The sequence below is a fragment of the Microcaecilia unicolor genome, chromosome 5, assembly GCF_901765095.1.
Source record: "Microcaecilia unicolor chromosome 5, aMicUni1.1, whole genome shotgun sequence".
Classification (NCBI taxonomy): Eukaryota; Metazoa; Chordata; class Amphibia; order Gymnophiona; family Siphonopidae; genus Microcaecilia; species Microcaecilia unicolor.
This window is the reverse complement of record NC_044035.1, coordinates 223,287,140-223,314,980: the sequence shown is the minus strand read 5'-3', so window position 1 is coordinate 223,314,980 and position 27,841 is coordinate 223,287,140. Positions and strand designations below refer to the sequence as shown.

The 27,841-nt window shown below is 42.0% G+C and overlaps 1 protein-coding gene across 1 annotated transcript in view; it reads left to right on the top strand.

Annotated features, from left to right (window-relative positions):
• The window catches only part of UMODL1 (uromodulin like 1), a 150,889-nt gene that overhangs the window by 28,513 nt on the left and 94,535 nt on the right, over positions 1-27,841 (top strand). The window contains exons 3-5 of the mRNA XM_030205021.1: positions 7,522-7,683; positions 10,458-10,573; positions 18,556-18,742. Of these exons, the coding sequence (XP_030060881.1) occupies positions 7,522-7,683; positions 10,458-10,573; positions 18,556-18,742 (465 nt within the window). The remainder of the gene's footprint in view (positions 1-7,521; positions 7,684-10,457; positions 10,574-18,555; positions 18,743-27,841) is intronic.

The window sequence follows — 27,841 nt, the reverse complement described above, 5'->3', positions numbered from 1 at the left end:
TTTTCCCATGCACCAGGGCCCTTTTTACTCCTGGAGAACTGAGTTCGATTCCCACTGCAGCTCCTTGTGACTCTGGGCAAGTCACTTAACCCTCCATTGCCCCTGGTACAAAAAAATAAGTACCTGAATATATGTAAACCGCTTTGAATGTAGTTGCAAAAACCTCAGAAAGGCGGTATATGAAGTCCCATTTCCCCTTCCCTTTCAGCAGGTAAAGAGACCCCAGGCACACATGGCCATGCAGTAAGAGAGCTCTTACTGCATGGCCATGCAACAGGGAGCCCTTACTGCCACCCATTGAGGTGGCAATAAGGGCTCTTACAGTAACCCTGTGGTAACTGGGCAGTGTGTGGTGATGCCCAATTACCACCTGGTTATTGCCGCGCAAACCATATCCATGGGTTTTCTTTTTTCCCCAGAAATGGCGTAGGACTAATGCCTGCAGCCGCCCTGAAAGAATGACAGTAAGCTGTGTTGGGCTTAGTGCTGTTCTGTAAAAGGACCCCTAAGAGAGTCTCTCCAAACTCACAGCACTTATAAAAGACTATACATGGCAACTATACAACTGATGCAGATGTCAAGCAGGTGACAGAGTGTTCCTCAGATGATCAGTCATATGGAGGGGCATTTTCAAAAGAAACGTCCAAGTTGCGATTTGGATGTCTTTGCAAAACGTCAAAATCCAGGGGCGGGGAAAACCCTATTTTCGAAAAAAGATGGACGTCCATCTTTTATTTTGAAAATTCCGTCAGAGATGTCCAAATCCTTAAATTTGGATGTCCCTAGATTTGGACATCCTTGGATTTGGACATTTCTGACTTTCGGCAATTTTTTAACCAAAGACGTCCATGTCAAAAACGTCCAAATGCAAGCCATTTGGATGTGGGAGGAGCCAGCATTTGTAGTGCACTGGTTCCCCTGACATGCCAGGACACCAACCAGGCACCCTAGGGGGCACTGCAGTGGACTTCATAAAATGCTCCCAGGAACATAGCTCCCTTACCTTGTGTGCTGAGTCCCCCAAAATCCACTACCCACAACTGTACACCACTACACTACACCACAACACTACAATACACTACACCAGCCCTTATGGGTGAAGGGGGCACCTATATATGGGCACAGTGGGTTTGTGGTGGGTTTTGGAGAGCTCACTGTTTCCTCCACAAACGTAACAGGTAGGGAAGGCATGGGCCTGGGTCCGCCTGTCTGAAGTGCATTACAGTCCCCACTAAAACAGCTCCTGGGACCTTCATGCGCTGTCATGGACCTGAGTATGACATCTGAGGCTGGCATAGCAGCTGGGACGAAATATTTTTAAAGATGTTTTTTTAGGGTGGGAGGGGGTTAGTGACCACTGGGGGAGCAATGGGAGGTCATCCCCGATTCCCTCCGGTGGTCATCTGGTCATTTCGGGCACCTTTTTGTGCCTTATTCGTAAAAAAAACCATGTCCGGGTGAAAACATCCAAGTGTTCGTCAGGGATGTCCTTGCTTTTTTCGATTATGGGTCAAAGACGTCCAAGTGTTAGGCATGCCCAAGTCCCACCTTTGCTACGCCTCCTACATGCCCCCTTGAAATTTGGACATCCTTGCGACGGACTGCAGTTGGAGATGTCCAAAATCGGGTTTCAATTATACCGATTTGGACGTCTCTGGGAGATAGACATCCATCTTCCAATTTATGTCGAAAGATGGACGTCCTTCTCTTTCGAAAATGAGCCTGATGGACAGCAGGTCTACTACTCAGATGGCAAGTCAACACAGCTTTGCTTGCCTCAGATAAGAGCCCCTTTTATACTGAAATCATGAGATGCAGCTGGGCTCATGATGTGCATTCTGGCCTTGTGAGTGACACACACACATAACTTTGTTTATCCCCAATGTTGTGACTTCAAGGACAACAGGATTGTCTTGCTGAGACCACAATGAAGGGGATTACCTTGACAAGGAGCGGGGTTTCATAAACAATATACAGTTTTGCCCAGTCACAGCACATTTCTGGATGCAAGGGTAATTCCAAGAATCCTTGGCTGGTCTGGCCATGACGTCGATGCTAATAACAACCTTGCTATTCTGCTACATTGGTACCCTTGTCAGCAGTCCTTGTCTGTATGCAAGGTTGAGGCTCAATAAACAACAGGCTTTTGCAATATAAGTCTAAGTCTGCATTTTTAACTTCAGGTTGAAAATGCTGGATGGTGCCATATATTATAATCCCATATATTTTGTTACATATAAACATATAGTGCTGTCTATAGTGTTTCATAGCGCTTGTTTTGCTCCTACATGTGGAATGTAAAAGGAGCCGAGCCACTTGAAACACTAGCTAAAATATAATAGTGCGTATTTGCTCAGTCACAGTAAGTGTCATTAAAATGACACAAGCAACAAAGGTTATATATTTAATATCTGTCATAAATATATGATATCTGTCATAAATTCGTATGAGTACAATAAAATATCAATAGTATATAAGTGTTGCAGCAAAGCTATTAACACTACTGTGTAAGTGTAGGAAAGACCTATTCATGGAGAAAACCTACAGAGTTTATTTGCACTAGAATGACAGTGAATATTGGAATGTAGTACATTAACTTAATATTGGGCTCATTTTCAAAAGAGAAAAACGTCCAAAAAGTGGCATGTCTGCATTTGGATGTTTTTCTCACAAAAACGTCCAAATTGGTATTTTCGAAACCAATTTTTAGATGTTTTTCTATGAAGTTCGTCAGAAGTGAATTCAAATCACAAGGGGGGCGTGTCAGGGGCATGTTAAGGGTGGGATTTGGGCATTCCTAACACTTGGATGTATTCCAGCCATAATGGAACAGAACAAAACAGTCCAAGACTAACACTAAGGAGTTTTGAACTTGACTTGTTTTTATAAGGCACAAAAAGGTGCCCTAAATGACTAGATGACCACTGGAGGAAATCAGGGTTGACTTCCCCTTACTTCCCCAGTGGTTACTAACTCCCTCCCACCCCAAAAAATATGATTAAAAACATTACTTGCTAGCCACCATGCCAACCTCAGATGTTATACTCAGGTCCATTAGAACAGCATGCAGGTCCTTGGAATAGTCCAGTGGTGGGTGCAGTGCACTGCAGACAGGTGGACCCAGGCCCATACCTCTCCCTACCTGTTACACTTGTAGAGGAAACTGTGAGCCTTCCAAAACTCACTGTACCCACATATAGGTGCTCCCTTCACCCGTAAGGGCTATGGTACTGGTGTAAAGTTGTGGGTTGTGGGTTTTAGGAGGCTCAGCAGACAAGATAAGGGAGAAATGGTGAGATGTGTACCTGGGTGCATTTTATGAAGTCCACTGCAGTGCCTCCTAGGGTGCCCTATTGCTTTCCTGGGATGTCTGGGGAACCAGTCTACTAAAAATGCTGGTTCCTCCTATATCTCAATGGCTTGATTTTGTGCATTTTGCACTTGGACGTTGTTTGTTTGAAAACGGACCAAAAAAACAAAACGTCCAAATCACAAAACCTTGTTCAAAACAGTATTTTTGAAAACAAAAGATAGACGTTTTTCTTTTTTGAAAATGACCTTCTTTCCTATTTAGAGTTTGGACGTTTTTTGCAAAATGTCCAAAGTCGGACGTAGATGTCATATCGAAAATGCCCCTCCACATATTTATTTATTTTATTTATTTATTTGTTTGTGACATTTATATCCCACATTATCCCAAACAAGTTTGAGTTCAATGTGGCTTACAATAAACAATATTGGATACAGAACTAAGATTAATGCAAAATATTATAACAATACAAACAAAATAAAAGTAACACATAACATAATAATACTTGGTCTAAACAATATCGATAAACTGTGCTATACTAAGTGTATATATTCTGTAAGTAAAACTATAAAATTAGCAAAAACTTTATCTTTATCTTATCAAATAACAATATACTAGCTAAGCGCAGACTTAGGATGAATGAGTCACTTAGTATATATAACATTGTCAGTAAAATAACACAACCAGTGTGAAATAATGTAAATATTGATATAAATGTTGAAATAAGTGTTGGTACCAACAAGTATATACAATATGACATGGAAAACACTCAAATTTGTGATATGAAAGCAAACTAAGCCTTTCTACTCCCTAATACTGACTACATATATGAGACCTAACATAACATAAAAAAAAACTTTATTTAGGAAAAACTAAGTGTAAATATCATAGGTAAAGACATGTATGTATAATGAAAAGGTCTATATAATACCTAAGGAAGATAGGTAAAAAGGGTTTGTGTACCTAAGCTAAATCTGCTATGATAATAGGTATGCATGAGCAACGTAGAAAGGAAACTGGCACCTTATGCCCTCCTGTATTTGGAGGTATGTATGTACCTACATATTCAGGATATCAAATTTGTTTCCCAAGTTTCAAATATGATAGCAAATTTGAAATGCCTGCATATAATCTTGAAATTGAATTGGAAATTGGATTTCAAAAGGTGCATCACAGTTTACAAGCGAGCATTTTTCCTTGTTATTGCTTTTAGACAAATTAGAAAATAAGTCATGACTTGATTTGTCTGCTAGCAAGTTCATAAAACCAAAGTTAGTTCATAGGGCAAAAGATGCTGTGGCCATAGGCAAAAACAAAATATTGAGCTATGCTTTATTTCTTTGCTGTAGCATAACAAATTCAGTGATCACATACATGGCAAAGTGTAAATTAAAATGGTAAAACAGGTGCCCATTGGCACAATTGACTTTGTGTTTGTAGTTGTCGGGATCCGTGATACAAACAGTATCTTAAAATGAAAGGTCAAAATGTTGCTTCAAAATGGTTTAGCAATCAGCGGGACGGAACTTTAAAAAAAAAAACAAGAAAAAAAAATAATACCATCCTTAAAAGTATAGCATTAATAGTGTTTATTGGGTATTAATTGGTTAGTTATAGGACCACCTAGTGTTAGTCATGACACTCTTTCACATTAGAGTTAGTGAATTAGTAACAGAAATTTTATTTTTCACTTCCCCCACTTTTTTGTGGTTCTTCCATTCTTCCTGAAGATCTAGAGAGGAAGAATGGAAAGTTTAAAACATAAATACAACAGTTTATTCATCAAGTCCAGAGTTTTCATCACTATCTTTTGTACTCTTGCTTGCAATAAGCTTCCTAGTGTGTTATGGCCTGAGTTGATTAATATGGACACACTTTAGTATACCTTCCTCACCACCGGCCTTCCTAATGCAGAGTTGCTAGGCTGCAGGTGATGCCTAATCAAACATTTGGTAGGGGCCATTCCAGATAGGCCAAAATTTACGAGACTTGGCCCTTTCTTTCTTTATAAGGCCTTATCACCAGCCTGATATTCCTTTGCAGTAGCTTTCAGATCATGATAAGCTTTCTGCCCTCTAGTGGCCTTATCAAGGTTCCTTTGTGCAAAGGAGTATACTGCCTTCAAGTGTTGGTATAAATGGGTGATGTTTTCATGTGCAGTGATGGCACTAGTGAGATTGACATCCTGTGGATGGTTAGAGTCATTTCCCTACCTGTCATCATTTCAATTGATGATAACCCCATGGAACTGTGAGGAGTTGATCTAATAGCTATTAAGACCAATGGTAACTTCATATCCCAGTCTCTACCAGAAGTGAAGACATATTTTTTTTTTTGTATATTAACCACTGTTTGGTTAACTCTTTCCACCTGACCCAAGGACTGAGGATGGTAAGCAATATGATATCTGTTTTCGAGACCTTAAAATTTCCACACATGCTAAATTACCTTATCTATGAAATAGGGTCTCTGATCGGAGTCTAAGCACGTTGATAGACCCTAACAACTAAACACATGGCTGATAAGAAGAGTAGCGGTCATTTCAGTGATGCAGATAGGCACTAGTAAACATTCAAGCCACTTGGTGAATGTACACACAACAGTAACCGTTAGTGGTTGTTGCAGTTGGACCTAATGTGGTCCAGTACAGAGAGCCACTGAAGCTTTTCCAGGTAAGGAGAAACATGTTCATATTTTGACAGTAGAATTCATCATCACTTGCATAGAAAGAATACATGTAGCAAGTAAACCAATATATCCACTATTGCAGTAATCAAGGCCTGACAACACAAAACTTTGTAAAACTTGTTGAAAATCTTGTGAAGTCAGAGGGCGCAACTTAGTCAACAAACGTAATTTAAAAAAATGACTTTTTAACTACAGACTGAACCTGAGTTGAGAGAGACAATGTTGATCCCAAATAAATCCCCAAGTTCTTCATTATAGAGGAGATTTTTATCTTAGAACCTGACAACATGATTTCAGATGGCAGTGTCCAATGAATCGTATTTCACCAACAAAATTTCAGTTTCCCCATGCCTTAAGGCCATTTTTACCATCGAGGTAAAATGGCCGATTTTTTTTCCAGTTTTTCGTATTAGTGGCCACGTGCTGATTTTCCTGTTAGCGCGTGACTATTAGCATATGAGCCCCTACCGCCACCTATTTTGTAGGTGGTAGGGACTCATGCTAAACCTCCACTAATCGGTTAGCACATGGCGATGCCCATCTGCTAACCAATTAGTGCAGAACATGCCCACTCTCCATCCCCAGAGCTAAACAATAAATTTTAGTTTTTAGCACGTGGGTAGCATATTCATATCTCACAATTACTGCAGGATGCCTCAGTGAGCCTCACGGTAAGCCATATTTTGCTGTAGTAAGTATATGATAGTGCCTACCGCAACTTTGTAAAAGGGCCCTTATGTAATATAGTACTATAATTATTAAATGTCTTTTAAAAATAGGTTTTAAGTCCTGCTTTTAATTTTTGATAGGCGTTTTGAAATTACAAATAACTGGACAAATTATTCCTAAATATAGGCCCCGCAACACTGAACATGGAGCAGCAAATATCAACAAATTGATGGGTTCTTTTACTAAGGTGCACCAAAAAATGGCCTTGTATTGGACGTGTGCAGGTACATTTTCCAGTGTGCCTGTAAAAAAAGACCTTTTTTTTTTTTTTTTTGCTGAAAATGGACTTGTGGCAAAATAAAAATTGGTGCATGTCCATTTTGGTCCTGAGACCTTACCGCCACTCATTGACTTAGCGGTAAGGTCTCATGCGTTAATCGGGCGGCAATTGTCAGCGTGCATACACTGCCGATGCCTGATTAGCGTTGCACGGTAGAAAATAAAAAATATTCTTGGATGCGCATATCAGATGTACGTAAAAAAATGGAATTACTGCCCAGGCCAAACGGCAGCTCAATATTGACACTCTCTGGACGCACATAGGTGCCTACATGCCTTAATAAAAGGGCCCCTGAACTAGGTGAAATTATGGAATCATTAGAAGGTTGTGTTGTGTTGAATGTAAAACATGATATGATGTGTAAGAAATGAGTAGACAAAATAGGAATGAAGGGAAATCTGCATTTTGTACACTATGCACTAATGTTAGAATTTTGTATAGGATAAATCACTTGTGTTAAAATACTGAGTGATGCAGGTGGTATTGAGCTTAATCAGTCATTGCTTTCAACTAGCTCTTAACAGATCCAATGAGTTTGCCTCAAAACCTGGGACTTGTCCAGCAAGAGGACTAGAAGATTTTAATGATCCATGTGTGTATGATATTGACTGCCCAGCACTGCAGAAATGCTGCAACTCTTCCAAGGGATCAGTGTGTGCTGTCCCTTTCCCACAAGGTATGTACTTCTCTGTAGCTCTTTACAAGTTGGCTGCCAAGTGGTTCCATCCCATCAAAGAAGAAAAGAAGGAAGGAAGAAAGATGCCTCACGCAAACGTGAGCATCAAAACAAAAGAGTGAGGTGGACTAAAAGAGGATATCAAAATCTAAAAGTCTTTATTAAAAATTTCATAAACCCGACCCGACACGGCCATGTTTTGGCACAAAGGGCCTGCCTCAGGGGTCAAACAAATCTGTTATATTATGGTGAAAAAACTTGACTTAAAGAAGATGTCAATATCCTGGCTGCTAGAACGCCATGTGGTCTCAAGTAGAAAAATCTCTCTGCAATGCAAACAATGCCTTGCCAATAAACCATTGATGTGGTGAATGCAAGGCGTTGTTTGCATTGCAGAGTGATTTTTCTACTTGGGACCACATGGCGTTCTCGCAGCCAGGATCTTGACCAGTGGCATAGCCAAGGGGCCCACCCACTTTGGGCTCAGGCCCACCCAGTAGCAGCACACCTATGAAGTGTCTGGCAGGGATCCCCAAGCCCCACCAGCTGAAAATTCCCAACAACTGTCCTTCCTGCATACCAGCCTTCCCTCTAATGTATTCCCGCCTATGCAGAAACAGGGAGTTGCATCAGAGGGAAGGCTGTGGGGCCAACATAAGCAGTGTGTATTAGTTGCTGCTCTCTGCCAGTGAAAATCTGCTATTTAAAAGGTATGGGGGGAGGGGGATGTTTGAGAGACCATATGGCATGCAGGCGAGAGAGGGAGCGACTAAATCACTTGTGGGACAGGGCGGAGTTCTGCCCACCCGTCTTGGGCCCAGGCCCACCCAAAATTGGGTGTCTGACTACACCCCTGATCTTGACATCTTATTTAAGTCAAGTTTTTTCCCATAATATAACAGATTTGTTTGACCCCTGAGGCAGGCCCTTTGTGCTGAAACACGGCCGTGTCGGGTCGGTTTTATGACTTTTATAATAAAGACTCTTAGGTTTTGATATCCTCTTTGAGTCCTCCTCACTCTTTTGTGTTGCTCCATCCCATCAGTGACAGACTGAGCCAACCCTGGTTTTACCTTTGTGGCATTTATGGACCTGCATCTATAGTCTTACCTTTCCAAAAGAAATTAGAACTGCAGAGACTCAGCCTTTCCAGATGACATGGAGCTATCTAACAATCCACCTTTCTTAGCTATGTTTTATGTGTTGTATTTACTTTGCACAGCTCCTCTGTCTCTTTTTCTTTCACTCCATGCACTGGATCTATAGTACCTAGACAGTACTTTAAGATTGAAACTAAATAAGTAATACCCCCCCCCCCCCCCCCCCCCCCCCCCCAAAAAAAAAAATATATCAATGTCTCACTGCTCTTCTAAGGCTGACAGGACGATGGATAAAGAACTGGCATTTTATCTTAGAAAACAATCATATACTGAGGAGCCAATGTGTACTGTTTGTAAGGTGTGCAGGTAGCTGCACCTCTCAACCATGTTCACCAGACACAATTGGAAGTTGTCAGTGAAAAATACAGCTGTGTGAATTGGGAATTATACCAAAGTGTGGTCTGTTTCAACTACTTCTTTCAGAAGATTACCTTGTGGCTGCAGATTGTGAACGTATTAACCAGTACTCTGTAATATACCAAAATGAATGATAAATATCCCAGGTAGTCAGGAGAGAGTAAGAATACCAGGTATTCTCCATGTACTCTCTACAATGGGCTCAGAGCTCACAGTGACAGAGATCTGTCTGAGGTTTAGTAGGGTTGCCAACTAGATCCAGATTCGTCCGACAGGGTTGATCCAGTTCTGGGATTATCCCAATGCATGCAGGGACTTGTAGCTTGCTTTTCTTAGGGAAGCCAATGAGGAAATCAGAACCACAAGTCCCTGCAGCTTATTCTTCCTTCTACAGAGCTCATCTGGTCTCTATGGAGACAACTTTCCTTGTTCTTAATGTGCTAGTCATTTTTTTTAGTTCAAACTTTTTTATTAATTTATTTTTTTTTAGTAAGGAAATGTATACCAAATGATGTTTTATCAGAGAAATACATTTAATGCTCAAATGAACAGAACTATAAAAATAACAATTACGGAAAAAAACATCAACAATAATAATAATAACAAAAGGAGATGCTATAAAGAGACATACTAAAATGGTGTTTTTCTTGAATATCAAAGTATATGAGGAGATATAAGACACTGGTTGCCTTGATCCTTTATATATCCATACATAGAATGTCAATGTGATTATAAATATTTTTTAAAATATGTATGAAAAGGTTTCCGTGTCCAAAAAATGGCACGTAGGTTATTTCTTTTTTTTTTTTTCAGCAGATTTTAATTCAACTCTGATAGAAATATGAGTCTTTATCATTAGCTTTTTATCCAGCTTACACAGCCAACTGAACTTACTGGGGCTATGGGTATGTGAAGAGAAAATTTCTCTTTTTTTCAAACAATTCCTGCAACTTTGCCAACTTTTGTCTTGCCAGGTAAATTGCACTGTAAGATTTAATGGTGAAAATTTGTGGGGAAAATGGAAAAAAAAAAACATCTTTGGTGGATCTGTTAAAATGTGCTTTTATGGACATTCAAAGAGAAAAATGTATTCTTTGTGAATAATTTGCTAGGGCAAAATCAGCCTTGTAATTTGTGGTGTAAAAAACTTTGTACATCCTTCGGCTGGGATCAATGCTCTTCATACAAAGGACCGAAAACCAGCCAGATAGAAGGCTGAACCAAATCACTGTTTCCATCTTATTTTTTAAATAACAGGTATGAACAGGACTCGTTACTGGTACATTGCAACCATTGTTGTGAAAATGGATTTAAAAGATTTAAGACGCATAGATCCCAAACTGTTGCATCACATTCGCTTGCTACACTCCGTGGTATGTATTGCACTGTGGAATCAATGGAAGTAAAATCTAGACAGGCTCAATCTGTCCTCCATGATCTGGAGCCTTCTAGTAACCTTTGGTAAGGGGCAGATGGTTCATGTTGACTAACAGCTTATTCTTCCTTCTGTAGAACTCAGCTGGCCTCAGTGGAGACAACTTTCTTTATTCTTAATGTGCTAGTCATTTTTGATAGAAATATGAGTCTTTATCATTAGCTTTTTATTCAGCGTACACAGTCAACTGAACTTACTGGGACTAAGGGCAGTTAAACTAATCAGTATTCTCATAAATATGATCGTGTCACCCCTCTTCTACGCCAGGAGCATTGGTTGCCAGTTGTTCACAGGATAACCTATAAAATTCAAGTCCTCACTCACAAACTTCACAATTCAGTGCAACCAGTGTCTTTTGACCCCTTACACTCTTGCTCAGTCCCTTAGGTCCTCGCAACAAAATCGATTGATGACTCCCTCTTTCCAAGTCATATCTTTCGAGTCTATTCGAGCTTGGCTCTTTAGTGTAACAGCTCCCATCTTGTAGAATTCCTTGCCATCATCCTTAAATATTATAAACTTCTCACTCTACATTCAAAACAGAACTGAAAACCTTTTTATTTTGTTATGCATCTCAAGATTGAAAAATAATCCCTGAGAGCAGGATTACATTTACCTTCCTCCCACCTTGGTCCCTCATGAAGAGCGGGCTATAGGTCATCTCCGACAAAATCGCTTTATATTGTGTTCTTTTCTTTTTCTCCATTCTTCTTCTTCCTTTCATTTTTCTTTATGTCCTTTTCTTATCGAATTTGTAGTTCCTTTCTGCTTTTTCATATTGCATTTATTGTAAACTGCCTAGATAATATGCTCATAGATAGTATATCAAGAAATAAATAAACTTGAAACTATAACACTCCTGGGTAGCCCCCACCTGAATTGATTTATGGTATGTATTATAATGCTGAGCCCAGTGGCGGCCCTACCATTAGGCCACCTGAGGTGGGGGCCTCAGGTGGCACTCTTCCTGGAGCGGCATCTCCCCCTTCCTTCCTCCACCTTTTCCCCTGAGTTTACTTTCTTTTCCCATTTTCCAAAAGGCAGTGTGACAGTGATTCACATATGCTGCTGTGCCTCTGGCACCAACCTCTTCTCTTTATTGTGGCCCACCTCTCTGATGTAACTTCCTGTTTCCTCAGAGGTGGCCACAGTAGAGAAGAAGCTGGTGCTGGCGGCAAGGCAGCATATGGAAATTGCTGCTGCCACTGCATTTTGGAAATTCAGGGAAGGGGATGGAGGAAGAGAGGGGGGAGATGCCAGACCATGGCCTTGGGGATGCCATCTCAGCCCTGCCTCAGACAACATCTTGCCTGGGCCACCCTTGGCTGAGCCACACTCACAAGCCGTATTTTCTGGAACACATTTCACTTTGAATTTAGATTTTATTACTTACCTTTCTAAATCTGAGCTCAAGTACCAGTTCGATAGGTATTTACCTGCTCAAGAGAAACAATTTAAGTTTTGTACTTAAGGCAATGGAAGTTTAAGTGAATTGCCCAAGTTCACATGGAGAGTTAGTGGAAGAATGAGATTTGAACCTTCCCATTACTCCTCCCTGCTGTACTCGGGTGGGTTTTGGAAGGCTCCCATTTACCACCACAAGTGTAACAGGTAGGGGGGGGGATGGGCCTGGGTCCATCTGCCTGAAGTGCACTGCACCCACTAAAAACGTCTCCAGGGACCTGCATACTGCTGTCATGGAACTGGGTATGACATTTGAGGCTGGCATAGAGGCTGGAAAAAATGTTTATAAATTTTTGTTTGGGTGGGAGGGGGTTGGTGACCACTGGGGGAGTAAGGGGAGGTCATCCCCGATTCCCTCTGGTGGTTATCTGGTCAGTTTGGGCACCTTTTTGAGGCTTGGTCGGGAAAATAAATTGGCCAAGTAAAGTCGGCCAAATGCTCATCAGGGACGCCCTTCTTTTTTCCATTATCGGCCGAGGATGCCCATCTCTTATGCATGTCCCGCCCCGCCTTCGGTACGCTGCCGACACGCCCCCCCAGGAACTTTGGTCGTTCCCATGACGGAAAGCAGTTGAGGATGCCCAAAATTGACTTTTGATTATGCCGATTTGGGCGACCTTGGGAGAAGGACACCCATCTCCCAATTTGTGTCGAAAGATGGGCGTCTTTCTCTTTCTATTATGCCCATACTAGTAGCACTATAGAAATGATTAGTAGTAGTATCACTCTCTCAAATATAAAATCTAATATTATAATGAGATTTCATGAATATGAGATGAAGACGCTCTAATATCTACAGGAAGCACATTCCAGGATTTCACCATTTGAAATATTATAGATCTTGAACACTTTTAAATTTAATTCCCTTGAAAGAAGGGGCTCTCAGTATAAGGTAGGAACAAATCTGTTGCTCTCTTCCTGCTCTTATCAAAATAGCTAGGGAAATGAACTCGGTCAAACAAAAGCCCTCTAATATTTTTAAAAACAAAACAACATACTTGAAAAATTATTCTTGCTCTTACTGGAAGCCAATGCAACTTGATCATTAATGGATCTTATTTAACCTTATGAAATATAAGCCTAGCTGCTGTATTTTGAAGCATTTGCAATCTCTGTAACTGTTTTTTTGTAATTCCAATATACAAAGAGTTGCAATAATCTAATTGTGATAAAATCAATAACTGTCCAAGCACTTTAAAATGGTCAGGAATAAAATAAGATCAAACCCAACTGAACTTGTCTCAACTTAAACAAAACCTGCTGAGATAAATGTTTAATTTGAGCAGTAATGGTCATAGTAGAATCCAGAATAACCCCTAATACCCTTGATCAATAGACAGCAGAGAACTATGGGGCCCTTTTACTAAGCTGTGTAAAGCTCTATGTGTGCCCAATGTGCGCCAAAATGGAGTTACCATCTGGTCACCATGTGGCTCTTTCAGTAATTTCATTTGATGCATATAGGTCATTACCGCCTGGTTACTGCGTGAGTCTTTACCGCTAGGTTGCAGACCCAAAATGGACGCATGGCAATTTTGATTTAGCCGCACGTCCATTTTTGGCAAAACTTTAAAACAGGCCTTTTTTACAGGTGCGCTGAAAAATGGATCAGTGCGCGCCCAAAATCCGCGCCTACACTACCGCAAGCCATTTTTCAGCGCATCTTAGTAAAAGGACCCTTATATGCGCTAGAAACATGACTAGGAATATATTAGCTTTGTTTGTAATAAACCACAAGACCTTAGTCTTATCTGTGTTCAATTTAAGTCTGACAGAGAGAGACTAGCATTGTACTTCATCCACACAATACTTAATCTTAGAAAACAGACTATCTTGGGACGTACCTGCTGAAATCAATAAAAAGATACCATTAGCATAAGATAGACGTTTCATTGCATCTTCTAATTTGACATTACTAAGTGAGCTCATATATAAATTATATAATAGCAGTGATAGAGGAGATCCCTGTGGAACACCATATGGTGGTTGCCAAAAGTTTGAGAACTTTCCATCCTTTATTACTGAGTACTGTCTATTTACTAAGAAAGAATTAAACCATTGAAATACAGTAGAGGCAAAGAGCAATTCAGATACCATACTAATCAATTTACTGTGGTTAACTGTCAAACGCGGCAGATATATTAAACTGAAGTAATACTATATCTTTTCCTTTACTTAAAGCCTTATTCACTTCATCTGTCTCAACAAGTCATGAAATGTAGAAACAGTCTGCTGAAGTTCCATTGTCTGTTTAGTATATTCATCCATCAAACATTTTAATTTCAGATCATCCTCCATAGATGCAATTTTAGCCTTCAATCTGTCTCAACAATCAATAGAATTAAATCCCAACTGCAGCAATTTAAAATGGCAATCCATTTATCTAGAAACACTCTATCTGATGTAAACATCTTTGGTTCTTTAGCTATCCGCAAGCCATGAGGAATCATAAATTTCTTCAATTGTACTAGAGTATGCCATGCGGCTCAGATCTAATTAAATATTTATGAATATTTTGTAAATCCATCCATGTGCTCTGTAATATTGCTTCATAATCTTCATCCAGAAGAGCAAAATGTTGTAACAGCTGTTGTACCTGCTCTTCTGAATATCCTGAGAATTCAACGTTACCACTTGATTGTGCCATTATACTATATTATCAATATCAAATTATCAGCACTGATTTTTCAAAACCTAAAGGAGTATTTTCAATCCACTGTGGTACAACTCTTTCAGAAGGTATCAGTTCTAATAGTTGGATGTCAGTGGCTTGACTCAGTGACCATAGCAATTCTTGCTGAGTATGTCCAAACCATGAATCATCATTAGTCCAAATCGTAAAGCATAGGTTTTATATAAGCTATCCTTCTTGCTCAGCTGTATCAAATCCTTTAAAGATTTTTGAGATACTTCAATATATTTCAATACTTATCTTAATATTAATCATGGGGAATCCAACATGACATCACGTTTCACTAAATGTAGTATCAAGGAGCATCCCCTAAAATCAAAAATCACAAATAAATCACCTTATCATTAAAACTAATATGATTTAAAAGTTTAAGAGTATAGTCCAACCAACCTTTGTAAGAAGGAAGAGGCTGTCCTACCCTGGTTAGGCCCCTTGAGGGCGTAGTTCCCCTAAAATGTCCAGGGAAAAGGGCTGGGTGAGTTGCTGAAGGGAGCCAGAAAGGGGAGGTATAGCTGGAGGTCGCTAGGACCGGGGCGAGTCCTGGAGGATAGCTGGAGGTCGCTAGGACCGGGGCGAGTCCTGGAGGATAGCTGGGGGTCGTTAGGACCGGGGAGAGTCCTGGGGGGTGGAAACAGGTGCAGCCGGTTAGGGGCTGGGGCCTGTTTGGCTATTAACTACTTATACTCCTCCTGAGTTGTGAAGAGAGGAAGGAGAGCTGGCAGCTGAGAAAGAAGGCTGGTAACGGAAGCAGAGGGATCCCCATGAGAAGTGCTGGCTGAGCCCTAGGGCCTGGTGGTGAAAAGACTGTGTCTAGAACAGTGAAGAAGTACTGTGGGTGTCAGATGAAAGGACTGTGTCTAGAACAGTGAAGAGGTACTCTGTGTGTCCCAGAGGAAGAGAATGTGTGTCTAGAGCTGTGTGCTACAAGGAGGGACTGTGGGTCCGGGGACTGTGTGTCCGGGGACTGAGTTAGTACTGAGCCCAAATGCCTGTGTGAGAGGGCTCAGGGGGAAGAAATCTATGGATATTGAACTGTGCAAGAAGAAAGGTTTAAAATGGAAGATTGCACTGAGTAGGAAGAAATGAAATGGTTAAGCTGGAAGAACTGTTGAAGCTTGTAGCTTGTGAAAGTGTTTTAAGCTAAAAGAAGTGTGCCCCAGAGGCTGGAATAAAGTTGTGTATGAAAATACCCTGATTGGTGAAACCTGACTGTGTTTGCTTTGTGAGAAGCAGGTCACCCTGAGCAGAAAAGGGTGGTAGATTAATTTGCATAAATCTGCATACTGAGAACCAGCTCACCCTGAGTGAAAGAGGGACCTGGGATCCTGAAGTGGGAGCTTCACCATCTGCACATTAGCCTCATCATTTTCACACCTTTAGTGTGCACGCATGTCATCTCTTCATTACTATATGTATACAAGATAGCGTTTTCATTTTTCTTCCCCCCATTTATACTCTAAAGTCATGTGATACTTAGTAGCCAACCACAGACTACATTCACATTTAAACTATCATCATTCATTCAATTTCAGTATTTAAACCATGAGGTATTACAGTATTTAAATAATAGATCCATTGCTGTTCTTTAAACAGACATAAAATAGGCACTTTTTAAAACATTTCAGATCAGGGCTGTGCTATGAAATTACTGTCCTGGAAGTCCTAGTGAAAATGCAGGCACTAATATAGCTGGATCTGTTTGACACACTATACACGGTACATAGGAGACGCACTAGTAACAGTAACTATTTAGAGCAAACTGTGGCGATATAATCAAATGAGCAGCTGGGTCTGGAGACAGGGTAGGTGTCAGTGGAGCAGCAGGGAAGTCAAGCCCTGCCACCAGAAGAAAACCAGGCATTCTAGGGAAGTCAGTGCTGCAGAGACTCCAATCCCCACAGTAGTGAAATCTTCAGCTTGCTGATCCCCAAACTCCATCAACAGAGGAAGATGAGGAGAGCTCTGGCCATTGTAAAAACCTGTGCAGTCTGCCAGTGGCAGAGGAAAAGAAGAACAGCCATGACCGCTGAGAAGAACTCTACTCTATGCCAGTGGGACCCAACTCTCATCATAAGAGGAAGATAAGGGCTGTAAATATGGCAAAAATTTCTGCTGTTTGCTTTGCAGACACCCAAACCCTGTTGGTGGAAGAAGAGAAGGTGAGCTGAGGAGGAGAAAGAGGAGAGGAGATGATGGGAAAGGAAAGTGGAGAGAGATTATCTCAGTTGATAACACCCTCATCATCCCCGTCTCATCTGCCCGCAACCTCGGTGTCATCTTCGACTCCTCCCTCTCCTTCTTTACGCATATCCAGCAGATAGCCAAGACCTGTCGCTTCTTCCTCTACAACATTAGCAAAATTCACCCCTTCCTCTCTGAGCACACCACCCGAACTCTCATCCACTCTCTCATTACCTCTCGCCTTGACTACTGCAACCTACTCCTCACCGGCCTCCCACTTAGCCACCTATCCCCCCTTCAGTCCATCCAGAACTCTGCCGCATGTCTTATCTTCCGCCTTGACCGATATACTCATATCACCCCTCTCCTCAAGTCACTTCACTGGCTTCCGATCAGATACCTCATACAGTTCAAGCTTCTTCTACTAACCTACAAATGCACTCGATCTGCAGCCCCTCCTTACCTCTCTACCCTCATCTCCCCTTACGTCCCTGCCCGTAACCTCCGCTCTCAAGACAAATCCCTCCTTTCAGTACCCTTCTCCACCACCACCAACTCTAGGCTCCGCCCTTTCTGCCTCGCCTCACCCCATGCTTGGAACAAACTCCCTGAGCCCATACGCCAGGCCCCCTCCCTACCCATCTTCAAATCATTGCTCAAAGCCCACCTCTTCAATGTCGCTTTCGGCACCTAATCACACCTCTACTCAGGAAATCTAGACTACCCCAACTTGACATTTCGTCCTTTAGATTGTAAGCTCTTCTGAGCAGGGACCGTCCTTAGTTATTAATTTGTACAGCGCTGCGTAACCCTAGTAGCGCTCTAGAAATGTTAAGTAGTAGTAATAGTAGTAGAAGGGGAAGGGAAAAGGAGAGATTGGAGGGAGGAGGGATAGTGGAATGGAGGAGGGAGTAGAGATGGTGTAAAGGGAGGAATATGGAAGAGAAGTGAGATTTCAAGGGTTTGAGGAGAACAGGAGAGAGTGCACAGAGACGGGGACAGAATATCTATAGGTCAAGAAGCATGCACGGACACACACATCACCACATTCTCCACACCACTTCACACCCTCCCCCCCATCCACCCTTTATACCCACACAGATCTCCACAGGTACACAAATACATTCTCAAGATATATACAACTGTACATATAATACCACTCCCTCCCTCACCCCCCCCCCCCCATATAGCTCCCACCCATCTACACAGCTGTGTGGTATTGGTCACTGTACTGAAGTACACTTTACCATATCTCTTCCCACTAAATCCCACATGCAGACATGTGAAAGGAGGAAGGGGAAATTCGCCATTGTGTCATGCTATAACTTTGGATTTTTAAATGTGTAAAATTATATGACCTGATGAGGCAATAATCAAACCAAGTTTTTATGCAGGTTACCGGTGTAAACGTGTTTGACTACTATTCTTAATATGAGGTAGGCTGAAGCAAAGAGTACTGAAGTAGTGAATAGGATAAGATAAGCACAGGAATGGGAATCCTCAGCTTTCATCATGTCTGTGAATCTGGGGTCTTTCCCCTTCCATCTGACTGTGTTTGTTGATGCTTTTTCATCTTTTCACAGATCACTGGCGCCTTAAGGCCTGGGAATACTTCCGTTCATTACCTTTCCACTGTCCCCTCCAGAGCCTTTACTATCTCTTCACAGCTCCTGGTTGGATTCTGCTCTTTGCAGTCACTGGCAGATGTGTCTTCTCAACTCAGTGAGATCCCAATGCGCTTGCCGGAGGTCATTGATGTGGATGTACAAGGTACTGATATTCTGTATGCTCAGTTTTAAGCAGGGTAGTTGGGGGTAGGAAGGCTATATAATATGCAATATGTGGTGAATATAGTGCACTGGGGTTCTGGATCAGGCAGCTTCAAATAATGTCCCTTTTATTTTAAGTGGCATCCATTTGGGAGCAAATGAGGATACTGTATTTGTATGAGATGGCCTCAGACTATATAGAATTATTGTATGCATTATTATATATTTTTAGTGTAGTCCCAATGGTCTTCATTGGGTGTGGATTCTTGGCAGGGAGACACAGGGTACATCTTTAATGGGAGGTGACACTGCTCTGCTTAGCCTACACCCCTGGTATTGAAGGTTAAGGGATAGGAACAGGCTGGGAAGCTGTTGACCCCTGGGGACCATTCACTGTACTACTGGCTTCCATTTCCACAAACTCACAGTCCTGAAGATTGGAAAGTGGCCAACATAATAACAATTTTTAAAAAGGGTTCCAGGGTGATCTGTGAAACTACAGACTGGTGAGCTTGATGTCAGTACCAGTCAGAAGAACAAAATTACTAAACACATAGGGGTCCTTTTACTAAGGTGATCTAAAAAATGGCCTGCGCTGGTGCAGATGTGTGTATTGGACACGCGTAGGTCCATTTTTCAGCGCTCCTGCAAAAAAGGCCTTTTTTGCCGAAAATGGACGTGCAGCAAAATAAAAATTGGTGCACGTCCATTATGGCCCTGAGACCTTACCGCCACCCATTGACTTAGCGGTAAGGTCTCATGCGTTAACCGGGCGGTAATCATCAGGGCGCTTACATTGCTGATTACCACCCGGTTAGTGCTACGCAGTAGAAAATAAAAAAATATTTTCTGGCACGCTTATTGGATGCACGTATAAAATGGAATTATGGGCCAGGACATAGGGTAGCCGGGCAGTAGCTCCAAATTGACGTGCTTTGGACACATGTAGGTGCCTACGCACTTCAGTAAAAGGGCTTCATAGAGGCCCTTTTACTAAAGCTTAGTGTGTGCTAAATGCTGCATATCCTATTTTATACCTTTGGGTCACGTGGCACTTAGCGCATTCTAATGTCCATTAGCATGCTAAGCTTTAGTAAAAGGGCCCCATAGATATTTATGGTTTATTGGGACAGAGCCAACATGGATTTAGTCAAGGGAATTCTTTCCTCATCAGTCTGTTACATTTTTTCAAGGTGTGAATAAACATGTGGATAAAGGTGATCCTGTTGATATAGAGGGGCATAATCGAACGGCGCCGGCGAAATAGATTGCTGGAGATCTATTTTGGTGGTGCCGCAACAGCTGGCCGGAACCGTATTATCGAAAAAGATGGCCGGCCATCTTTTTTTTCGATAATACGGTTTAGCCCGGCCAAATGTCAGAGTTCGCTGGGTTTGAGATGGCCGGTTTTGCTTTTCAGCAATAATGGAAAAAATTGCTGGCGATCTCAAACCCGGCGAAATCCAAGGCATTTGGTTGTGGGAGGAGCCAACATTTGTAGTGCACTGGTCCCCCTGACATACCAGGACACCAACCGGGCACCCTAGGGGGCACTTCTAAAAATAAAAAAAATATATATACAAATAGCTCCCAGGTGCATAGCTCCCTTACCTTGGGTGCTGAGCCCCACAAATGCCCCCCAAACCCACTCCCCACAACTCTACACCATTATCATAGCCCTTATGGGTGAAGGGGGGCACCTACATGTGGGTACAGTGGGTTTTGGGGGAGTTTGGAGGGCTCAACACTTAGCACCACAAGTGTAAAAGGTAGGGGGGGGGATGGACCTGGGTCTGCCTGCCTGAAGTGCACTGCACCCATTAAAAACTGCTCCAGGGACTTGCATACTGCTGTCAGGGAGCTGGGTATGACATTTGAGGCTGGCATACAGGCTGGCAAAAAAGATTTTTATTTTTTTAGTGTGGGAGGCGGTTGGTGACCACTGGGGGAGTATGAGGAGGTCATCCAACCATTCCCTCGGGTGGTCATCTGGTGAGTTGGGGCACCTTTTTGAGGCTTGGTCGTGAAAATAAAAGGACCAAGTAAACCCGGCAAAATACTGATTAACACCGCTTTTTTTTTCCATTATCCGCAAAAGCCGGCCATCTGGTAGCTACGCCCATGCCCGCCCATGTCCTACCTTTGCTACGCCGCTGACACGCCCCCTTGAACTTTTGCCGGCTCGGTGACGGGAAAGCGGCGAAGGTGTCAAAAAAGCACCTTTCGATTATACCGATTTCGCCGCTTTTAAGAGATTGCCAGCCATCTCCCGATTTATGTTGGAAGATCACCGACGATCACTTTCGAAAATAAGCCTGTTAGGCAGTAATTTTGGAATCCCCATTCTCAATTTGGATGTGCATAAACCAGCATTTAAACATGCATATTGCATACACATTTAAATAATAATTTTAGGGGGTCTTTTACTAAAGATTAGCTCGAGTTATCTGCAGCAGGGCCCATTTTATTCCTATGTGCCCTGCAGCAGATAACTCGAGCTAATCTTTAGTAAAAGACCCCCTTAGAAAGTGAGGATATACAGTACACGTCCAAATCACAAATGCATGCATATAGTAAGGAGACGTGGTCTGGGTGTGTTTTGGGTGGAAGTAGGGCAGGGCTAAAAAAAATATACATGTATTCTCCATTTCAGAAGGAGAATGCAACATTTATTTCTTCCATGATGAACACTGGGACTTACAAGCTGCTCACAGGGATGTCTAGGTTAATTATGTTTCAACATTTTTTATTGAAAACAGTACAAAGATAGAGATTTTACAAATGAATCCATGAGAAGGCAATTATAAGTCTGTATTCATTAAAGATCAGTTGCAATAAGCTGTTTCCAAGTTTTTAAATATTATATCTCTATCCCCCCCTTCTGTTCATATGAAACATTTGACCTATAACAACAGACCAACTGCATTTAACTTACTGAATAAGCTATAATTCTGAAGCACTCTCTTACTATTTGGTGCTTCCGTATTTATTTTGTTACAGCATTCTTATTGATGAATCAACAGAACTAATCATTAACATGTTCAATAGTCGGTAATTTGAAAGCAAAAACAACCTATTATCAGCAAAGTCGTATTCTCGTCATCAAGGTTATAGAACTTAACTCCTCATACAATTCTTCCCTCCTTCCTCTACCTGAACCGCCCCCCCCCCCTCCCCACCATCTACCTTCTTCCCTACCTGCATTCTGAAACTCCCCCTCCCCTCCCCCCTGGTTCCTGTGTGCACCATCCAATCACCATCTGTCTTTACCATCCGGAACGCCCCTACGAAAACTATTCAGAACTTGGTGGCATGCCCATGGAGAAATCCTTTTCAAATATGCCCCCCATACCACAAGAAACCTCTGTTGCCTCTTAGGAGATTGATGTGCCCCACGGGATTCCCATAACATGTGCTTGTGTAACTTATTCCTCCAGTACCAGTAGGAGGTAGGTCTGTCCGATACCCAGTGATTAAGAATGCATTTCTTCCCAAAAATACATGACTTACTTAGGAAATAATTTTTCCTTGTGTGCCAGATCTCCACAAACTAATGGAGCTGAACATCACTCTTTCAAAAGAAAGGACTACTTGGCACCCTAGCACCAATTGAAAAAAATGGGAGAGAGCTGACCAGAATACCTTGATATGTCTAGAATGCCACATACCATACAAGAAAGAGGCGCCCGCCAATGCACATTTTTGACATCTATCTGTGTCCACTATTTCTGCGTGGTATGCTTGTCTCTGGGAAAAATAGACTGTATGTACGGTTCTGAAATGACATTCTGGAAGCTCTGCACTATGTACAATCCGGGAGCTTCCCCCAAGTGTTGTCACGATAATACGCTCATGAATCGGTTTCCCTACATCCTGACTCCAACGAACTGACACTTCCTGCACATTTCTATTTGGTTTGTGCTTCCCCAGCTCCTTGTAGAACCAAGTGACCGAAACTTGCCCTGCAGCATCCCCTTCTAAGAACTCCTGCAATTTTTGTCCAAAACCCAATGATAAACTATCCGTTGGGAGGGTAGTCAAATAATGCGATAGCTGACGACAAGCAAAAATTGCTGCTGGACCCCATGCACACTGGCGCATAAAGTCTTGTGCTGAGACCACAGACCCCTCAGCTTGGACAAAACTTTCCAATAGTATCACCCCCCGGTCCTCCAGACTATGAAAGATTGAATTCTCTCTACCCGGCGTGAAATCTGCATTTCCCTGCAGGGGTAAAAGTACACTGCTAGTTGGGATCTGTCCCCACAATTGAGGGAATTCCCACCACAAGAACCATAGAGGTCGAAGCAGAACACTACCCCACACTCTCTCAGGAAGACGTTTCAAGGGAGCATGCAGTAAGTAATTTAGATGCCAAGGGCTGATATAGGCCCGTTCCATGACCAAGTCTGTGTACGTAGTAGTGCCCAACATCCAGTCCCGTAAGTGTTACAATAAACAAGCCTGATTATACATAAGCATATCGGGCAGTCCCAAGCCCCCTTGAGTCTGAGCTCCAACCATATGCTGCCATTTCACCTTGGGCTTCTACCTGCCCAACAGAACTTTGCTACTATCCTTTGAAGTGTTGTCAGATCTCTCCGTAGTAAACGAATTGGAAGCGACTGTAATACATATAGCCACCGGAGAAAGAGTATCATGCGATATAAGTGTATCCGGCCTAAAAGAGATAAAGGAATAGAAGACCACAACATCAGTTGTTCTTTAGTATCTCTAAGCAGCTTTGAGATATTAAGGTCATACAGTTGAACCATATTTATCAGCAATTGAATACCCAGGTAGCGAAATGAACCTTGAGCCCAACACAATGGAAAGCTATCACCCTACTCATTTTGCAGCCCCTCAGTGCTTGCCAACGCCTCTGATTTCGTGAGATTTAGTTGGAACACAGAAAAATCACCATACTCCGTTAGACTTTCCATAAGATACGGTAAAGACTAATGAGGGTTTGTTATAAGTATCAACAGGTCATTGGCAAAAGCTGCAGACTTAAAAACATCATCCCAGACCCGCACCCCTCGAATATCCATGTTGCTCTGGATTTCCTGTAGCAATGGGTCAAGCGTTAGGACAAAGAGGAGCGGGGATAGAGGGCAGCCCTGCCTAGTTCCTCTACTAATAGGAATCCATTCCGAGTCAACCATTAGCATACACTTGCGCTTTAGACTCAGCATATAAGCAAAGAATCCTGTAATAACATAGGCCTTCAACATTTCAAAGAGAAAACCCCACTTCACCCTATCAAAAGACTTTTCGGCATCAAAACTGATTAAAAGCACTGGAGCCTTCTCTAGGTGGACCATCTCCAATGCTACATAAGTACATAAGTATTGCCATACTGGGAAAGACCAAAGGTCCATAAAGCCCAGCATCCTGTTTCCAACAGTGGCCAATCCAGGTCACAAATACCTGGCAAGATCCCAAAAAAGTACAAAATATTTTATACCGCTTATCCCATAAATAGTGGATTTTTCCCAAGTCCATTTAATAATGGTCCATGGACTTTTCCTTTAGGAAGCTGTTCAAACCTTTTTAAAACTCCGCTAAGCTAACTGCCTTTACCACATTCTCTGGCAACGAATTCCAGAGTTTAATTACACGTTGAGTGAAGAAAACTTTTCTCCGATTCGTTTTAAATTTACTATATTGTAGCTTCATCGCATGCCCCCTAGTCCTCGTATTTTTGGAAAGCGTAAACAGATGCTTCACATCTACATGTTCAACTCCACTCGTTATTTTATTGACCTCTATCATATCTCCCCTCAGCCGCCTTTTCTCCAAGCTGCAGAGCCCTAGCTGCTTTAGCCTTTCCTCATAGGGAAGTCGTCCCATCCCCTTTATCATTTTCGTTGCCCTTCTCTGCACCTTTTCTAATTCCACTATATCTTTTTTGAGTTGCGGCAACCAGAATTAAACACAATATTCGAGGTGCGGTTGCACCATGGAGCGATACAAAGGCATTATAACATCCTCATTTTTGTTTCCCATTCCTTTCCTAATAATACCTAACATTCTATTTGCTTTCTTAGCCGCAGCAGCACACTGAGCAGAAGGTTTCAACGTATCATCAATGACGACACCTAGATCCCTTTCATGGTCTGTGACTCCTAGCATGGAACCTTGCATGACGTAGCTATAATTCGGGTTGCTCTTTCCCACATACATCACTTTGCACTTGCTCACATTAAACATCATCTGCCATTTAGACGCCCAGTCTCCCAGTCTCGTAAGGTCCTCTTGTAATTTTTCACAATCCTCCCACGATTAAACGACTTTGAATAACTTTGTGTCATCAGCAAATTTAATTACCTCACTAGTTACTCCCATCTCTAGGTCATTTACAAAATATACTGCCAGTATTCGTCTCATATTCTTCGCAATCATTCTGCCACAAGTGAATCCCACCTGTGGTTCTGCTACCAGGGAGAGAAGAAATCTCGCCAGCCTGTTAGCCAAAATCTTGGCTAGGAACTTAGCCTCCACATTCAACAAAGAGATGGGGCGGTATGAATCTGGGTGATTCATTGGCCTACCCGGTTTCGGTAGAACACTAATCTGGGCCGAATTAAGATGAAATGGCAAGTGTCCCTTTTGAATAGCTGCATTAAACACCTCTGTCAATATGGGACTGAACTCAGATTGCAAAAGCTTATAAAATTCATTCTGCAGTCCATCTGGCCCGGGGGCCTTATCCAAGTGGCTTTGTTTGACCACCAGCTCCACCTCCTCTACAGCAATAGGCTCGTTCAGCAATCCCAACTCCAAGTCAGACACCTAAGGCAAGTCGATACTTGAAAGGTAGGCTTCACTAGGCAGCATTGACACGGTTTGTGGTGTATAGAGCTGCATGAAAAAATCTTTCTAAACCGTGTTAATTTCGACATCACTATGTACCAGGCCTCCTCCAGCATCTGTCAATGTAAGTATTTTACAAGTGCCCACACTCCTAGCTACCATTCTAGCCAAGAGCCTCCCACTTTTATATGCAAATCTGTAAAGCTGATACTTGTAATACGCAAAGGACTTCTTGGCTCTCTCATGTAAAAGCTCATTCAGGGCTTGTTGCGCTTCTAGCAACTGTGTCCTAATCCGCAACGAATGCCCCACCCCATACTGCTTCCGAAGAGATGTCACCCGCTTCTCTAGACGTAGCACTTCCTGATGCCTAGCTTCCCATTTAAAGTTAACTTAAGAGATGATCTCTCTCCGAAGAACGGCCTTCACCGATTCCCAGAATAGAATTCGATTATCCCTATGAGCTTCATTATTATCCTTATAATCTTGCCACTTAGAAAGCAGGAACGGTAAGAATTGACTATCCCGATAAAGACTTGAAGACAGTGGACAAAATAATACAGAAGGCTGTTGTAAATTCACTTACTATAATCCAGGATGCTGATAAGTGAAAAAATGAGTGTGATCAAAGTGGATCTATCCAGAGGCTCAGATGGCATGAATAGATTGTAAAATAATAAAGAAGGACTAGACTACTGCAGTGATTTGGGTAGGAGAGCTGGAAATCAAAGAAACAGCCTAATATTTTCAGGGAAGATTCTAATGGAAGAGTATGTCCTGCAAGGAGGAAAGATGTGGTTGGAGTTATAAATGTTAAAGGATTAAGTTTCAAATGATGAAATTAAAGCCACAAGGAGACTGCAGAGAGACAGGAGTTAAGAAGGTCAAGGTCAGGACTGGAGGGAGTTGGTGTAAATCTGCAAAGAACTGAGCTCTGATTTGGAGTTGTAGATCTTTTTTGCTGATTTCAAATTATACTGGTAGTTCCTAAGCGTTTCTTCAGATAGCAACAAAAGGGAGAGTATATATATATATATTTTTTTTTTGCCATTGGCATTCAACTTACTGGGTCTGTCTCCTCCTGAGAAGTTCCAGGCCTTGAGGATGCCATGGGTTCTTAAAATGATCAGAGAGAACACATTGTCTAAAAGGTGCCAGTTCATTTAAGACTTAGGTAAAGGTGAGATTCCACATAGTTGCTTGATCAGCGATTGGATAAGAGGGAAAGTCTTGAGAAAACTGACATTTTGAAGGACTGTAAAAAGATTTGCATCAAGATCTTTGAGATTCCTTAGTTCAACTAGTCTTTAATGGCCTTAGAAACCTCAGAGGAATACATTAACAAGAAAATAGCCATACCAAGGAATACCTTTCATAAAAGATAGGGAACCAAAGAGAGTCTTTGATGGGAATATGGGATCCAGAGAGTGTCATCTACAATGTGTGGGGTCAGAAGCATATTGCCTTAGCCCCAGGCCTTCCATTTAAAAAAAAAAAATGTTTTTTTTTTGCAGACAAATGGTTTTCATAGTGAACATTAAAGCTCCCAAGGATGTAAGGATTAGGTTATTAGGTTATAATTAGTTGGATGACAGAGTTCCAAGAACTTGGTGGTAGAGAAGGGAGACAATAGAGGAAGAGGATACAGAATGCATTAGGACAGTTATGTTTAAACAATTTTTATTGAACAAACAAATAAAAGAACAATCAAAGTATAAAACTGGGAGTTGTTCATTATTTTACAGTATAATTCAACTGAACCCAGGTTGTCAGGTTTTGATCCTGTCAACCTGGGTTCAGTTCCCACTGCAGTTCCTTGTGACCTTGGGAAAGTAATTTAACCCTCCATTGCCCCATGTGCTCTAAACAACTTAGGGATCTGTTTACTAAGGTGTCCTGGCATTAATGCCGGCAGAGCTCATTCACTTCGAATGGGCTCTGTCAGCATTAGCACTGGGACAGCCGCTAGCGTGGTTTAGTAAACAGGAGCGTTAGATTGTGAGCCCTCTTGGGACAAAGAAAATACCTGCATATAATGTATGCAACACTGCATACATCTAGTAGCACTGTAGAAATGATTAGTAGTAGTAGGCCAGGTAGCAGGAGGACCTGGAGCAAACTGGACAGTGATACAGGCAACAGTAGCATAAAGGGGCAAGGAACAAGAAAGTTATTTTTTTATGTTTTAGTGTTTGAGGCTAAAAGACCCTACTGGATCCAAGACACCAGCTGCAGCAACTGGTGAACAGTGGGATACTGAGGGCAAAATGTGTGGGCTTGCATT